This window comes from Aquarana catesbeiana, linkage group LG02 (assembly GCF_042186555.1).
Source record: "Aquarana catesbeiana isolate 2022-GZ linkage group LG02, ASM4218655v1, whole genome shotgun sequence".
NCBI classification, from domain to species: domain Eukaryota; kingdom Metazoa; phylum Chordata; class Amphibia; order Anura; family Ranidae; genus Aquarana; species Aquarana catesbeiana.
This window is the reverse complement of record NC_133325.1, coordinates 31,175,308-31,193,568: the sequence shown is the minus strand read 5'-3', so window position 1 is coordinate 31,193,568 and position 18,261 is coordinate 31,175,308. Positions and strand designations below refer to the sequence as shown.

Here is an 18,261-nt window from a genome sequence, read left to right as displayed (position 1 = left end):
CTTGAAGCAGATGGGCTACAGCAGCAGAAGACCACACCGGGTGCCACTCCTGTCAGCTAAGAACAGGAAACTGAGGCTACAATTCTCACAGGATCAAAAATATTGGACAATAGAAGATTGGAAAAACATTGCCTGGTCTGATGAGTCTCAATTTCAGCTGTGACATTCAGATGGTAGGGTCAGAATTTGGTGTAAACAACATGAAAGCATGGATCCATCCTGCCTTGTATCACCGGTTCAGGCTGGTGGTGGTTGTGTAATGGTGGGGGGGATATTTTCTTGGCACACTTTGGGCCCCTTAGTACCAATTAAGCATCATTTAAATGCCGCGGCCTACCTGAGTATTGTTGCTGACCATGTCCATCCCTTTATGACTACAATGTCCCCATCTTCTGATGGCTCCTTCCAGCAGGATAATGCACCATGTCACAAAGCTCCAATCATCTCACCACTGGACAATGAGGTCCCTGTACTCCAATGTCCTCCACACTCACCACATCTCATCAAATAGATCTCATCCAATAGAGCACCTTTGTGATGTGGTAGAACGGGAGATTGACATCATGGATGTGTAGCTGACAAATCTGCAGCAACTGCGTGATGCCATCATGTCCATAAGGACCAAAATCTCTGAGGAATGTTTCCAACACCTTGTTGGGTCTATGCCACGAAAAATGAAGGCAGTTCTGAAGGCAAAAGCAGGTCCAACACGGTACTAGCAAAGGTGTACCTAATGAAGTGCCTGGTGAGTGTAAGTATCACAGACAGTACTCAACTTTAGTGTTGCAAGTGCAATCTATGGCTACAATCTCCTTAAATCAACCTAAAGAAAGTAATAGCACACAAAGCCCAAGTATCTTAAATACTTACTTGCAGTGTTTTCCTTTTTCATAAATGATTTTTCTTCAGTTGTAATGCATCTCTGAACTTGCTAGAATAAGCAACTACTTAGCACTGCCCCCTACCTCCTTGTATGCCATTGCCCTCTCCTCTCTGCCTAATTTCTGTCTGTGCTGGCCCAGCTCCTCAGGTCTAGAACAGGAGCTATTATTGTTGTTAACCCCTTGATGACTTGGCAAGATTTATAAGCTGCTGAGCTTGTCAAGATCTTTTATATATTTTCTTTGTCAAAGATATTTTGTAGTTGTCTGCCTAACTACCATAGAATTGGTTCCATCATTAGTGTATCTGGGATATGATACATCACAGCCATAACGGCTCAAGATTTTCTCCATTGATAATTCTCCACAGCTCAGAACACATATAGTTACATAGTTCGCTGACATGTTCGCTGACAATGGCGTGCCGTGTAACCTGCAGAACCAGATTAACCTGTCCTGTCCTCCTCTGTTCATATGTAACTGTGACATTGTCCCTCGTACAGAATAATGGTCACCATGGACGCTGAGCTCCAAGGTGCTGAAGAGAACAGCAACCCTGACAAACTTTGTGACCTTTTTTGACGCAGCTGTGCATTGAACTTGATGGTAATGTTAAAGATACCGCCTCTTCAGATCTTCTTAATAACATAGTTACATAGTAGGTGAGGTCAAAAAAAGACACAAGTCCATAAAGTCCAACCTATGTGTGTGATTATATGTCAGTAACCATTTAATGGCTTGGTGTAGATAGCACTGGATAAAACTATATGCTTTACCCCCCCCCCCCCAAATCACTGACTCCAGTCAATAGGGGCTTAATAGATAATAATAATAATAATAATAATAATAATAATAAAAATCATGTCCTTTACTAACCCCACTAACCATCGGCTTCTGTCAGCAAATGTTACTTAGTTACATAGTAGGTGAGGTTGAAGAAAGACACAAGTCCATCAAGTCCAACCTATGTGTGTGATTATATGTCAGTATTGCATTGTATATCCCTGTATGTTGCGGTCATTCAGGTGATTATCTAATAGTTTCTTGAAGCTATCAATGCTCCCCGCTGAGACCACCGCCTGTGGAAGGGAATTCCACATCCTTGCTGCTCTTACAGTAAAGAACCCTCTACGTAGTTTAAGGTTAAACCTCTTTTCTTCCAATTGTAATGAGTGGCCACGAGTCTTATTAAACTCTCTTCTGCGAAAAAGTTTTATCCCTATTGTGGGGTCACCAGTACAGTATTTGTAAATTGAAATCATATCCCCTCTCAAGCGTCTCTTCTCCAGAGAGAATAAGTTCAGTGCTCGCAACCTTTCCTCATAACTAAGATCCTCCAGACCCTTTATTAGCTTTGTTGCCCTTCTTTGTACTCGCTCCATTTCCATTACATCCCTCCTGAGGACTGGTGCCCAGAACTGGACAGCATACTCCAGGTGCGGCCGGACCAGAGCCTTGTAGAGCGGGAGGATTATCGTTTTATCTCTGGAGTTGATCCCCTTTTTAATGCATGCCAATATTCTGTTTGCTTTGTTAGCAGCAGCTTGGCATTGCATGCCATTGCTGAGCCTATCATCTACTAGGACCCCCAGGTCCTTTTCCATCCTAGATTCCCCCAGAGGTTCTCCCCCCAGTGTATAGATTGCATTCATATTTTTGCCACCCAAATGCATTATTTTACATTTTTCTACATTGAACCTCATTTGCCATGTAGTTGCCCACCCCATTCATTTGTTCAGGTCTTTTTGCAAGGTTTCCACATCCTGCGGAGAAGTTATTGCCCTGCTTAGCTTAGTATCGTCTGCAAATACAGAGATTGAACTGTTTATCCCATCCTCCAGATCGTTTATGAACAAATTAAATAGGATTGGTCCCAGCACAGAACCCTTGGGGACCCCACTACCCACCCCTGACCATTCTGAGTACTCCCCATTTATCACCACCCTCTGAACTCGCCCTTGTAGCCAGTTTTCAATCCATGTACTCACCCTATGGTCCATGCCAACGGACCTTATTTTGTACAGTAAATGTTTATGGGGAACTGTGTCAAATGCTTTTGCAAAATCAGGTGTTTTGCTGCGATTGCCATACGATTCTGTCACGCGACAATCACACCAGAATCCTACCACCTTCGGGGTGCTAATAATAATAATAATAATGCCACCTAAAAGTGCGATGCTTATTTTGCTGCGATTTGGAATTACAGGCAGAATTGCAGTGATTCTGGCCATGATTCCAAATCGCCTAATGTGAACGGGGCCTTTTTGATTGCTGCCAGACAGGTAAATTGTTCAGCCACTGTCTTCTTATCATTGAATACTGTTTATCGCTGCTGTTATTCTTTATCTGATGCAATTCTGTGGTATAACAGTCAATTGTGAGCTACTATAGGCTGATGCTTTCTAACTGTTAATCAACGTAAAATAGTAGTTTTCCGACTTAAAGTGGGGTTCCACCCAAAAAAAAAAAAAAAAAAACATGAAAAATCCTAAAAAAAAAAAAATACAAAAAAACATTTGGATATTTTTTTTTTTTTACTTACCTCTAAATGCCTGTTGCTAGGTGGTCCCTCGTAGTCTGCCTCTTCCAGTGCCTGGGCTGGTGACATCACTTCCCCCTCGGCACAGGAAGGACTCGGCTCTGCTCTCTCCTGTCAATCATCTGGGACCCATTACAGGTCCCAGGTGACTGAGCGGCCAACCACGGCGAGCGGCACCGCTCGCGCATGCACAGTGGGTGCCAGGCTGTGAAGCCACAGCCCGGCGCCCACAGTTGCAATGCCGGCGCCGCCGAACGGAGGGGGAGACGAGCGGGGCTTCGATCCCCTGCATCGCTGGACCCAGGGACAGGTAAGTGTCCAATTAAAAGTCAGCAGCTGCAGTATTTGTAGCTGCTGACTTTTAATTTTTTTTTTTTTTTTTAATGGACCTCGGGTGGAACTCCTCTTTAACCTGTGACAATATACTATGCTTGCAGCCAACCAGTTTGGTGTCAATTTCTGGTGCCTTTGTATGTGTTTGGGGATACTTACAGTATAGCCAGCCACACATGGATTGAAATTCAGTCGGTTAACTACTTTCAGCCCAGGCCAATTCTGACTTTTCTCTTCTACATGTAAGAATCATCATTTTTTGCTAGAAAATTTCTCTGAACCCCCAAACAATATGTATATATATATATATATATATATATATATATATATATATATATATATACACATACATACATACATTTTTTTTTTAAGCAGAGGCCCTAGAGAATACAATATCCATAGAAAGTACAGGCCGGCAACTCGACAGCTTCTCCATAGAAAATATTTATTTGAGCATTACAGCAATAACATCATCCAGAAATACTGACGCGTTTCGGCCTTAGGCCTTCACCAAATGCAATGCCGGCCTGTACTTTCTATGGATCTTTTGTGAACTTAATTGGCCAGAGCACCGACTACTCTACACACCAACTATACTATATAGCGCTAGAGCTTGAGTGAGTTTTTCTCTTGCTAGAGAATAATATGGTGGGTGTTGCAACGTCATGCGTTTGCTGCGATATCTCACACTTGGTACGAACCCTATTTACATATGCGGGCACGACCTAGGTATGTGTTCACCACTGCAAGCAAGCACGGGGGGGACGGGGTGCTCACATGTTTAAAAATTAGTTTTTTATTTTTATTTTTTTACACTGTTATCACTTTTATTCCTGTCACATGAAATGTAAACATCCCTTGTGATAAAAGTAAGGCATGACAGGTCATCTTTATGGAGACATCTCTCCTCTGCTCTGGAAAGCTTGAGATAAAAAAACAAAAAACAAAAAACATAGAAGATATAGAAAATGGACAGAAAGATATTGGACTGTATGGGCCACACAAGAAGTGGAAATTGTTATAAAATCATACAATTTATTGATAACACAGACAAATAAAAGAGTACATACAAACATTTATGTCCCAGTATTTTATAACAATGGTGCTGATACAATTCACTGTGTTTTAGATATGCAACAGAATGAATGCTGATACAAAAGGGTCTTTATGTACCAACGCATTTCGCCAACTTTTTGCTTTATAAGGGTTCATGAAAACCATACAGCACTTATCTCAGCACAGAATAGCACCGGCACGGTGGTTCACCGGGCAGGGAGTTGGAGCATAGAGGGAAACCCTCCTCAAGTGTTGAATAAATGGCGACAGATTCTTAACTCGTGTAGGCCCAGTAGCAGTTAATATACTATCCATCCACTTGATTCGAGGGAATAAGAGCAATTCAGGCTACAGTTGTATAATCAATGGATAAAAAGGCCTGCAACATACAGTATCTCACAAAAGTGAGTACACCCCTCATATTTTTGTAAATATTTTCTTCTATCTTTTCATGTGACAACACTGAAGAAATGACACTTGTCTACAATGTAAAGTAGTGAGTGTACAGCTTGTATAACAGTGTAAATTTTCTGTCCCCTCAAAATAGCTCAACACACAGCCATTAATGTCTAAACCGCTGGCAACAAAAGTGAGTACACCCCTAAGTGAAAATGTCCAAATCGGGCCCAAAGTGTCAATATTTTGTATGGCCACCATTATTTTCCAGCACTGCCTTAACCCTCTTGGGCATGTAGTTCACCAGAGCTTCACAGGTTTCCACTGGAGTCCTCTTCCACTCCTCCATGACGACATCACGGAGCTGGTGTATTTTAGAGACCTTGTGCTCCTCCACCTTCTGTTTGAGGATGCCCCACAGATGCTCAATAGGGTTTAGGTCTGGAGACATGCTTGGCCAATCCATCACTTTTACTCTCAGCTTCTTTAGCAAGGCAGTGGTCATCTTGGAGGTGTGTTTGGGGTCGTTATCATGTTGGAATACTACCCTGCAGCCCAGTCTCTGAAGGGAGGGGATCATGCTCTGCTTCAGTATGTCACAGTACATGTTGGCATTCATGGTTCCCTCAATGAACTGTAGCTCCCCAGTGCCGGCAGCACTCATGAAGCCCCAGACCATGACACTCCCACCACCATGCTTGACTATAGGCAAGACACACTTGTCTTTGTACTCCTCACCTGGTTGCCACCACACATGCTTGACACCATCTGAACAAAAATTATCTTGGTCTCATCAGACCACAGGACATGGTTCCAGTAATCCATGTCCTTAGTCTGCTTGTCTTCAGCAAACAGTTTGTGGGCTTTCTTGTGCATCATCTTTAGAAGAGGCCTCCTTCTGGGATGACAGCCATGCAGACCAATATGATGCAGCGTGCGGCTTATGGTCTGAGCACTGACAGGCTGACCCCTCACCCCTTCAACCTCTGCAGCAATGCTGGCAGCACTCATACGTCTATTTCCCAAAGACAACCTCTGGATATGACGCTGAGCACGTGCACTCAACTTCTTTGGTCGACCATGGTGAGGCCTGTTCTGAGTGGAACCTGTCCTGTTAAACCGCTATATGGTCTTGGAAACTGTGCTGAAGCTCAGTTTTAGGGCCTTGGCAAACTTCTTATAGCCTAGGCCATCTTTATGTAGAGCAACAATTCTTTTTTTCAGATCCTCAGAGAATTCCTTGCCATGTTTAACTACCAATGACCAGTATGAGAGAGTGAGAGCGATAACACTAAAAAACAAAAAAAAAAGCAACAATTTTGAAAAAAAAAACAGAATATTTTGTACTTTTTGCTATAATAGATATCTCCATTTTTTTTTTAAAAAGCAAATTTTTTTTCTCAGTTTATGCCGATATGTATTCTTCTACATATTTTTGGTAATAAAAATCGCAATAAGCGTATATTGATTGGTTTGCGCAAAAGTTATAGCGTCTACAAAATAGGGGAAAGATTTATGCCATTTTTATTATTATTTTTTTTTTTACTAGTAATGGTCAAATTTTTATCGTGACTGCGACATTATGGCGGACACATTGGACACTTTTGACACATTTTTGGGACAATTGATAATTATACAGCGATCAGTGCTATAAAAATGCACTGATTACTGTATAAATGTCACTGTCAGGGAAGGTGTTAACACTAGGGAGTGATCAAGGGGCTAACTATGTTCCCTGACTGTGTGTTCTAACTGTAGGGGGAGGGGACTGACTAGAGGAGAGGACAGATCGTTGTTCCTAGCTATTAGGAACTCACAATCTGCATCTCCTCTCAGAACAGAACAGGGATTTGTGTGTTTACACACGCACGTCCCTGTCCTGCCTCTTGTGCCCGCGATCGCTCGTGGCCAGCGGTCATCGCGACCCCGGTCACGAGCGTCGGCACCCCCACAGTGTAGCGGGCACATGCACACCTGCTATTCCGCTTAAAGGAGCTGACGTACAGCTACGACGGCTCGCGGGATCGTGACGACCTGCCGCAGTATAATGACGGTGGCTGGTCGGCAAGTGGTTAAAGTCTAGGACGTCATATGACGTCCTATGGGCAAGAAGAGGTTAAGCAAAGACTGGGAAAATTTTGATTGATGTTTGGGCAGGGTTCTGTACAACCGCCCTGTTGGAAAATTTCTGCTTGATCAGCACCGCTGACTTTATAAAGCAACGCTAATTAGTGTATTTTGATGGCAGGGAAATCACTCTACCAGCTCCTCCCACCAGCCATGATCTGCCTGCCTTGAATAGAGAAGAACAAAAATCCAGTGAAGATGCCACTGAATCTAAAATATGGTATTTAAAAAATCAGGGATAGAAGATAAAACCATATGAAAAAAAAAAAAAAGCTTTAAACGGTAAATTAATAATGAGCATGGAGGTGCTCGGCTGTCCTCTGGAGAATCTCATTCTCATTGCCATAAAGAGGAATCTTGTAATCCAGGAGTTGCCATCGCAGTGTTATCTCATCATCTGATTTCTTAAGGTTCTGAAACAAAAAAGTACACAATCCACGTAGGAGGCATGGTGAGTTTTTTGAAGTTGTAATTTTGTTGTCACAATTTTTTGGAAACTTTTTTTCACAAAGTTGTCATTTTAACAAGTTATTACTCACACACTGCATAGGCAATCTTACAATTACACTCCAAAATACATTCTGCTATGCCTATCGGGAATGGGGATACCATATGTGTGAGACTTTTTCACAGCCTAGATGCATATGGGGTGGGGCAAAATCTAAGGAGCATCTTTGGGCTTTTAGGCCCCATTCACACTAGCGCGTTTTTTGATGCATTTTGCATTTTGCAGAAATGCACGGGAATTTTTTAACATGGGTTCCTATGGAACATGTTCACATCAATGCTTTTTTGTATCTCCGCGTTTTTGGAAAGGGTCGGGGACTTTTTCTCATGCAAAATGCAGCGTTTTGCATGTAATGGTTTTCAATGGACAAGCATCAAAAACGCAAGTGCACCTTTTTTGCAGCGTTTTTGATGCGTTTTTGGTGCGTTTTTAGTGCGTTTTTGCCGTTTTTTTTTTTTTTTTTTTGTAATTTTTTTGTAAGACTGTAAAAAAAAATGAAAAAAAAAAAAAAAAAAAAAAAAACGCAAAACGCAAATCGCGGCAAAAACGCGGCAAAAACGCCGCTAAAACGCAGCAAAAACGCGGCTCAAAAACGCGGCAAGCATGAAAAAAAAACCTCCAAAAACGCTCAAAAGCAACATGCATAGGTGTGAATCGAGCCTTAAGGAGCATAAATTATGCATCTAATTTCCGGACTACCTATCACATTATTGGAAGCCCTGGAACAATTGAGTACAATTTTGTTAAAATATAAAAGATGATGTTATGCCGAGTAAATAGATACCAAACATGTTAAGCTTTAAAACTGCGCACCGCCGTGCAATGGCGACAAACAAGGTCAATTTTATTATCCATAGGCAACGCTTTAAAAGCCTTTACATGCTACCACTTTATATGCAAAACAGTTTTAACAGCGCCACAGGTAAATAACATCAATCAAGGAATAATCAAACAATGGACCGCAGCTTTCTCAGTAATGACATGAGTCAAAATTGGAAGGACAAGATTGAGAGCAAGATTAGTGCAGGTCTGCAATATTCTGAGGCATAGAATGTAGTCCTCAATATAATATAATTATATAAGTGGTATATATTGTTATCACCAATCTAAAGTGCAATGTGTATGTGCAAAAATTTTTTTTTTTAATGCACATACACATTGCACTTTACATTGGTGATAACAATATATACCACTTATATAGTATACAGTATATTATATTGAGGACTACATGACAAGTGTATTCCAGATGTACCCACCTATTTCCTTTTACTGCTATACCATTTTACTCCAACCCCTTTTTACCTCTTTATCTTAAATTAACGAGACCACACCAAGCTACTGGAGTATAAAATGGCCATAACAGCCTTTTTTTTTTTTTTTTTTTTATTAAACAAACTGAATAAATATCTCCAATAACCTTAAATATATATACCATATAACTTCAGTGCAAACAACATGTTATTAACCGCAATCTGTTGGTCAATGACGGAGCTACCCCCTTTTACCACATATCAAAACAATACACTGCGGGAACCATTTTCAACTTGATAGGCCTCCAGCTGTGCCACTCGGAGACAACCCCTTGCCCGCAGTGTAAACATACCGGTATTCCTTTTCGGGAATACACCAGAGGGGCCATACTATCGATGACCCCCCACCCCTTTTTACCACATTTGTTTACCGCTACCGTCACCGACCAACAGAAAAAACACAGCCACAGCCCGAAAGGATGAAACCTTATCCTTAAGGGCCCCTCCACACCCTCAATGCCCTTTGGATTCCATCTTGCAGCCCCATGGTCCACAGATCAATCCCCACATCCGTGAGGTGAACACCATCCCTGCGTAAATAAAGGCCTACATTAGTTTCCAGCTCTCTATGCCGTATCACCATGCCCCCCTGCTGCACCACAAACCTCCCCACCACTTTGTTAACCCGTATACGTGCTTTGTTAAGCCGTTCAACAGACCTTGCCATCCGGCAGGTGGTTCGTGCCACCATGTCGGACCATAACAGAAGAGTATTGAGAAAAAACGTGCGGATATATAGCAAATCCGACTTAACATCAGCTATTAATTCTCTGACCGTGCGTACCCCTAAATCATTCCCTCCTGCGTGAATGACCAACACATCTGGTGGTCTGTCTAACCACGCATAACGTTCCACTTCCATAACCACTCTACCCCACATCATACCCGGTCTCCCCAACCACCAGATATATGCCTCTCTCCTCGATATTCCCAGCTGCCGCCCATCAGGTCTCGCATCACCTCTCCTGGCCCCCCAACACACATAATGCCCCGTACACACGGTCAGATTTTCCGACGGAAAATGTGTGATAGGACCTTGTTGTCAGAAATTCCGACCATGTGTAGGCTCCATCACACATTTTCCATCGGATTTTCCGACACACAAAGTTTGAGAGCAGGATATAAAATTTTCTGACAACAAAATCCGTTGTCGGAAATTCCGATCATGTGTACACAAATCCGACGGACAAATTGCCACGCATGCTCAGAATAAATAAAGAGATGAAAGCTATTGGCTACTGCCCTGTTTATAGTCCCGACGTACGTGTTTTACGTCACCGCGTTCAGAACGATCGGATTTTCCGACAACTTGTGACCGTGTGTATGCAAGACAAGTTTGAGTCAATATCCGTCGGAAAAAATCCTAGGATTTTGTTGTCGGAATGTCCGAACAAAGTCCGACCGTGTGTACGGGGCATAAGAGTGCCCAAGAATCCAGACGAGGCGTGGAGCACCTCCCCCTGAAATTAAAAGATCACAAACCAAGGTGACATAATTTATAACAAACCTGAAACAAAATCCCCACGTACCTGGACACTAACAACCCCCAACAAAACCCCCACCCTTTAGTTTTTTTTTTTTTTTTGTTATTCCACGATCAGTTGAGGTCGTATGTAGGTGCGGAACCTTCTCTATTCCCATCTACCGATCCTCCTCACGGCTGCCTCATCCAACCCACATCTGGCAGCTTCCGTAGCCGCCCCAATGCGGAAGGAGTGTGAAGCGTAAGCCTTTCCATCCAAACCCAACTTCGTCAAACATTTTCTAAATACTGCAACAAATTGAAATTTAGATAAATAAGACCCATCCTCATGACACAAAAATGGCCCTCCACCCATCGGCCTTACCCGTGCCAATTCCTCGACCGCCCTTACCGGGCATACAGTGGATCCTGGCAGAGCAAACAACCATACGTCCACCCCCTTCCCCGTCTGATCAGTCTTTGACCTCCGCAGTCACAAACACACTTTATCCCTGTGTGACCTAACATCCTGCACCAAAATGCCACCCGCATCCCTCCGTGCCGGGCTAACCAGTTCCCCAATCCTGAACGCCCCAAAAAACGCTAACGAAAAAGCTGCTGTAAACAGCAAACATTCATAACTCGAAGAACATATTGACCCTAACTGCCCACAAATGGACACCAGGTTTGCAAAAGTGACAGGCCTTCTCGTATCTTTCCTTTTTTGTCCTTTTTTGTACCCCTTGAGGGCTTGCCTAACCCAAAATTCTTTAGTCCAATCCTCCCCCCTTTGTAACTTGAAAAGGAATGACAAAGCCGCCATCTTCTTTTCAATAGAAGACACAGCAACCCCGTTTTCCATATTTCTGGACACAAAATACAAGACCAGCAATCTCACCTCAACCCCATCCTTGTCCACCCCAGCTTCTTGGATTAAACCCACCCATTCTCTCCATACCTTCACATAGGCCATCCAAGTGGACTTACTCACTGACTGCTGGATTCATCCTGTGGCGACTCCAATGCCAGCTCCCAGATCCACTCCGGGCAAGGAATCCCTTCCTTCTCTGCTCCCGGAGCTAGTTCCCTGAACTTGTCCCACTGAAAGTGAGACAGCGAATCAGCCAGTGTATTGTCAATCCCCGGTATGTGTACAGCATATATAAAGGTATTCAATTGCAAGCACCGCAATACCAACTGTCGCATCAGCCTTCTGACAGGTTGGGAAGGCGCTGACATGCGATTGACAACCTGTACAACCCCCATGTTATCACAATTAAGTCTCAACTTTCAATTCTGGAAAGACCGCCCCCATAACTCCATAGCGAGCACTACTGGAAACAGTTCCAACAGTACCAGGTTACGAAGAAACCCCGCCTTCACCCACGATTGTGGCCAAGGTTCCGCACTCCATTACCCTTAAAAAATACGCTCCGTAACCCGTAGAACCCACTGCGTCCGTAACTAATTCCACATCGAAGTTACTTACCGGACCTGACATCCACACTGATCTTCCGTTGTACACTGACAAAAATTGATACCATACCTTTAGGTCCTCCCAATGCTCCTGAGTCAGCCTAATAAAATGTGTGGGGGCTTTTACTCCCGCCGTGGCTGCCGACAGTCTCCGACAAAACACTCTACCCATGGGTATGATCCTACAAGCAAAATTTAGCTTACCTAGCAATGACTGCAGGGTCCGCAATTGCACCTTCCGCATTCCATGAATCTTCCAGATCTCCTTCTGCAAATCCACAAATTTTTCCTGCGGCAACCTGTATTCCATTGCTATGGAGTCGATTATGATACCCAAAAAACTAATCTCGGTTGTCGGGCCTTCCATTTTTTCGGCTGCCAATGGCACTCCGAACCTTTCCGCAATGTGTTGCAACATTGACAATAGAATCGCACACACACTGGAGGAAGGAGGACTTATACAAAGGAAGTCATCCAAGTAATGGATAACCGAGTCCAGCCCCGACACATCCCTAATCACCCACTCCAAAAAGGAACTGAACGCTTCAAACATGGCGCAAGAAATGGAGCAACCCATGGACAAACATTTATCAACGTAAACCTGTTCCTGCCAGTGGCAACCCAGTAGCCTAAAGCTGTCCGGATGCACTGGAAGTAGCCGAAACGCCGCTTCTATGTCGGATTTCGCCATTAGTGCCCCCTTTCCATACCTCCTAACTAGGGATGAGCTTCGTGTTCGAGTCGAACCCATGTTCGACTCGAACATCGGCTGTTCGATCGTTCGTCGAATTGCGAACGATATGGGCCGTTCGAGCCAAATTCGTGTGGCGCGTCACGGCCCATAATTCACTGCAGCATCGCAGTGCATTGCTTGCTGATGATTGGCCAAGCATGCACTATGACCTGCATGCTTGGCCAATCACAGCGCCGCCTTAACAGAGAGCCGTAATTGGCCAAAGCCAAGGAGGCTTTGGCCAATTATGGCTCAGGGGATTTAGTACACGCCCCACACTATATAAGGCCGCCTGCACGGCGGCCCTGTGTAGTGTGTGTTCCGGCGTTGAAAGAGATAGACAGAGAGACAGTGTCATTTGATTTGAGTTAGATAGATTAGGCAGAACAGTCAGTCAGTTAGCTGCACTTACAGTGTATTGTGTATATATATGCATCCCAGGTGTTGCATATATATATATATACACTGTATTCAGTTTAGCTAGATCCGTTCCTGTTATCTTCTAGACTATTTACATTTAGTGCAGTGCGTCCTGCTCACAGTGTTCAGCTAGATCCGTTCCTGTTATCTTCTAGACTATTTACATTTAGTGCAGTGCGTCCTGCTCACAGTGTTCAGCTAGATCCGTTCCTGTTAAATTCTAGACTATTTACATTTAGTGCAGTGTGTCCTGCTCACAGTGTTCAGCTAGATCCGTTCCTGTTATCTTCTAGACTATTTACATTTAGTGCAGTGCGTCCTGCTCACAGTGTTCAGCTAGATCCGTTCCTGTTAAATTCTAGACTATTTACATTTAGTGCAGTGTGTCCTGCTCACAGTGTTCAGCTAGATCCGTTCCTGTTATCTTCTAGACTATTTACATTTAGTGCAGTGCGTCCTGCTCACAGTGTTCAGCTAGATCCGTTCCTGTTATCTTCTTACTGACAGGCAGGCTTGTCTTGTTACAGTATTTTGAAGAAAATTACTGGTGTTCTTTTGATCCTATTAGTACCACAGTCAGGCAGCTAGACTATTTACATTTAGTGCAGAGCGTCCTGCTCACAGTGTTCTGCTAAACCTACAAGTTAGTGGGGTGCGTCCTGCTCACAGTGTTCAGCTAGATCCGTTTCTGTTATCTTCTTACTGACAGGCAGGCTTGTCTTGTTACAGTAAATACAGCTACCTGAAGAAAATTGCTTGTGTTCTTTTGATCCTATTAGTACCACAGTCAGGCAGCTAGACTATTTACAGTTAGTGCAGTGCATCCTGCTCACAGTGTTCTGCTAAACCTACAAGTTAGTGGGGTGCGTCCTGCTCACAGTGTTCAGCTAAGCCTACAAGTTAGTGGGGTGCGTCTACCTCACAGTGTTCAGCTAAACCTACAAGCTAGTGGGGTGCGTCCTGCTCACAGTGTTCAGCTAGATCCGTTTCTGTTATCTTCTTACTGACAGGCAGGCTTGTCTTGTTACAGTAAATACAGCTACCTGAAGAAAATTGCTGGTGTTCTTTTGATCCTATTAGTACCACAGTCAGGCAGCTAGACTATTTACAGTTAGTGCAGTGCATCCTGCTCACAGTGTTCTGCTAAACCTACAAGTTAGTGGGGTGCGTCCTGCTCACAGTGTTCAGCTAAACCTACAAGTTAGTGGGGTGCGTCCACCTCATAGTGTTCAGCTAAACCTACAAGCTAGTGGGGTGCGTCCTGCTCACAGTGTTCAGCTAGATCCGTTTCTGTTATCTTCTTACTGACAGGCAGGCTTGTCTTGTTACAGTAAATACAGCTACCTGAAGAAAATTGCTGGTGTTCTTTTGATCCTATTAGTACCACAGTCAGGCAGCTAGACTATTTACAGTTAGTGCAGTGCGTCCTGCTCACAGTGTTCTGCTAAACCTACAAGTTAGTGGGGTGCGTCCTGCTCACAGTGTTCAGCTAAACCTACAAGTTAGTGGGGTGCGTCCACCTCACAGTGTTCAGCTAAACCTACAAGCTAGTGGGGTGCGTCCTGCTCACAGTGTTCAGCTAGATCCGTTTCTGTTATCTTCTTACTGACAGGCAGGCTTGTCTTGTTACAGTAAATACAGCTACCTGAAGAAAATTGCTGGTGTTCTTTTGATCCTATTAGTACCACAGTCAGGCAGCTAGACTATTTACAGTTAGTGCAGTGCGTCCTGCTCACAGTGTTCAGCTAAACCTACAAGTTAGTGGGGTGCGTCCACCTCACAGTGTTCAGCTAAAGCTACCTGTAGAAGGTTGGTAGGGATGAGCCGAACACCCCCCTGTTCGGTTCGCACCAGAACATGCGAACAGGAAAAAAGTTCGTTCGAACATGCGAACACCGTTAAAGTCTATGGGACACGAACATGAATAATCAAAAGTGCTAATTTTCAAGGCTTATATGCAAGTTATTGTCATAAAAAGTGTTTGGGGACCTGGGTCCTGCCCCAGGGGACATGGATCAATGCAAAAAAAAGTTTTAAAAACGGCCGTTTTTTCAGGAGCAGTGATTTTATTAATGCTTAAAGTCAAACAATAAAAGTGTAATATCCCTTTAAATTTCGTACCTGGGGGGTGTCTATAGTGTGCCTGTAAAGGGGCGCATGTTTCCTGTGTTTAGAACAGTCTGACAGCAAAATGACATTTTGAAGGAAAAAACTCATTTAAAACTACCCGCGGCTATTGCATTGCCGACAATACACATAGAAGTTCATTGATAAAAACGGCATGGGAATTCCCCAAAGGGGAACCCCGAACCAAAATTAGAAAAAAAAAAATTACGTGGGGGTCCCCCTAAATTCCATACCAGGCCCTTCAGGTCTGGTATGGATATTAAGGGGAACCCCGGCCAAAACTTAAAAAAAAAAATGACGTGGGGTTCCCCCTAAATTCCATACCAGACCCTTCAGGTCTGGTATGGATTTTAAGGGGAACCCCGCGCCAAAAAAAAAAAAAAAAAACGGCGTGGGGTCCCCCCAAAAATCCATACCAGACCCTTATCCGAGCACGCAACCTGGCAGGCCGCAGGAAAAGAGGGGGGGACGAGAGTGCGGCCCCCCCTCCCTCCTGAACCGTACCAGGCCACATGCCCTCAACATTGGGAGGGTGCTTTGGGGTAGCCCCCCAAAACACCTTGTCCCCATGTTGATGAGGACAAGGGCCTCATCCCCACAACCCTGGCCGGTGGTTGTGGGGGTCTGCGGGCGGGGGGCTTATCGGAATCTGGAAGCCCCCTTTAACAAGGTGACCCCCAGATCCCGGCCCCCCCCCTGTGTGAAATGGTAAGGGGGTACATAAGTACCCCTACCATTTCACGAAAAAAGTGTCAAAAATGTTAAAAATGACAAGAGACAGTTTTTGACAATTCCTTTATTTAAATGCTTCTTCTTTCTTCTATCTTCCTTCATCTTCTGGTTCTTCTGGCTCTTCTGGCTCTTCTGGTTCTTCCTCCGGCGTTCTCGTCCAGCATCTCCTCCGCGGCGTCTTCTATCTTCTTCTCCTCGGGCCGCTCCGCACCCATGGCATGGGGGGGAGGCTCCCGCTCTTCTCTTCTTCTCTTCTTCTTTTCTTCTTTTCTTCTCTTCTTCTCTTCTTCTCTTCTTCTCTTCTTCTTCATTTTCTTCTCCGGGCCGCTCCGCAATCCATGCTGGCATGGAGGGAGGCTCCCGCTGTGTGACGGCGCTCCTCGTCTGACAGTTCTTAAATAACGGGGGGGCGGGGCCACCCGGTGACCCCGCCCCCCTCTGACGCACGGTGACTTGACGGGACTTCCCTGTGACGTCACGGGGAATGCCACAGGGAAGTCCCGTCAAGTCACCGTGCGTCAGAGGGGGGCGGGGTCACCGGGTGGCCCCGCCCCCCCGTTATTTAAGAACTGTCAGACGAGGAGCGCCGTCACACAGCGGGAGCCTCCCTCCATGCCAGCATGGATTGCGGAGCGGCCCGGAGAAGAAAATGAAGAAGAAGAGAAGAAGAGAAGAAAAGAAGAAAAGAAGAAAAGAAGAAAAGAAGAAGAGAAGAAGAGAAGAGCGGGAGCCTCCCCCCCATGCCATGGGTGCGGAGCGGCCCGAGGAGAAGAAGACAGAAGACGCCGCGGAGGAGATGCTGGACGAGAACGCCGGAGGAAGAACCAGAAGAACCAGAAGTGCCAGAAGAACCAGAAGATGAAGGAAGATAGAAGAAAGAAGAAGCATTTAAATAAAGGAATTGTCAAAAACTGTCTCTTGTCATTTTTAACATTTTTGACACTTTTTTCGTGAAATGGTAGGGGTACTTATGTACCCCCTTACCATTTCACACAGGGGGGGGGCCGGGATCTGGGGGTCACCTTGTTAAAGGGGGCTTCCAGATTCCGATAAGCCCCCCGCCCGCAGACCCCCACAACCACCGGCCAGGGTTGTGGGGATGAGGCCCTTGTCCTCATCAACATGGGGACAAGGTGTTTTGGGGGGCTACCCCAAAGCACCCTCCCAATGTTGAGGGCATGTGGCCTGGTACGGTTCAGGAGGGAGGGGGGGCCGCACTCTTGTCCCCCCCTCTTTTCCTGCGGCCTGCCAGGTTGCGTGCTCGGATAAGGGTCTGGTATGGATTTTTGGGGGGACCCCACGCCGTTTTTTTTTTTTTTTTGGCGCGGGGTTCCCCTTAAAATCCATACCAGACCTGAAGGGTCTGGTATGGAATTTAGGGGGAACCCCACGTCATTTTTTTTTTTAAATTTTGGCCGGGGTTCCCCTTAATATCCATACCAGACCTGAAGGGCCTGGTATGGAATTTAGGGGGACCCCCACGTCATTTTTTTTTTTTAATTTTGGTTCGGGGTTCCCCTTTGGGGAATTCCCATGCCGTTTTTATCAATGAACTTCTATGTGTATTGTCGGCAATGCAATAGCCGCGGGTAGTTTTAAATGAGTTTTTTCCTTCAAAATGTCATTTTGCTGTCAGACTGTTCTAAACACAGGAAACATGCGCCCCTTTACAGGCACACTATAGACACCCCCCAGGTACGAAATTTAAAGGGATATTACACTTTTATTGATTGACTTTAAGTATTATTAAAATCACTGCTCCTGAAAAAACGGCCGTTTTTAAAACTTTTTTTTGCATTGATCCATGTCCCCTGGGGCAGGACCCAGGTCCCCAAACACTTTTTATGACAATAACTTGCATATTAGCCTTTAAAATTAGCACTTTTGATTTCTCCCATAGACTTTTAAAGGGTGTTCCGCGGCATTCGAATTTGCCGCGAACACCCCAAATTGTTCGCTGTTCGGTGAACTTGCGAACAGCCAATGTTCGAGTCGAACATGAGTTCGACTCGAACTCGAAGCTCATCCCTAAAGGTTGGTGGTGTTCTCATACTACAGGCAGGCAGTTGATTTTGCTAGCTGCAGTATCAGTACATATATATATATATATATCCCAGCTTAGTGCAGCTACAGGCCATTAGTATGTCTGGAAGGCCAAGAA

The 18,261-nt window shown here is 44.7% G+C and overlaps 1 protein-coding gene across 5 annotated transcripts in view; it reads right to left on the bottom strand.

The window, feature by feature from the left end:
- Positions 1-4,768: 4,768 nt before the first annotated feature.
- Positions 4,769-18,261, bottom strand: part of LOC141126759 (transient receptor potential cation channel subfamily M member 2-like) — a 231,681-nt gene continuing 218,188 nt past the window's right edge. For all 5 annotated transcript variants that reach the window (XM_073612738.1, XM_073612736.1, XM_073612741.1 and 2 more), the window contains one exon: positions 4,769-7,745. In XM_073612738.1, coding sequence (XP_073468839.1) covers positions 7,620-7,745 — 126 coding nt within the window. In that variant the 3' untranslated portion in view covers positions 4,769-7,619. The remainder of the gene's footprint in view (positions 7,746-18,261) is intronic.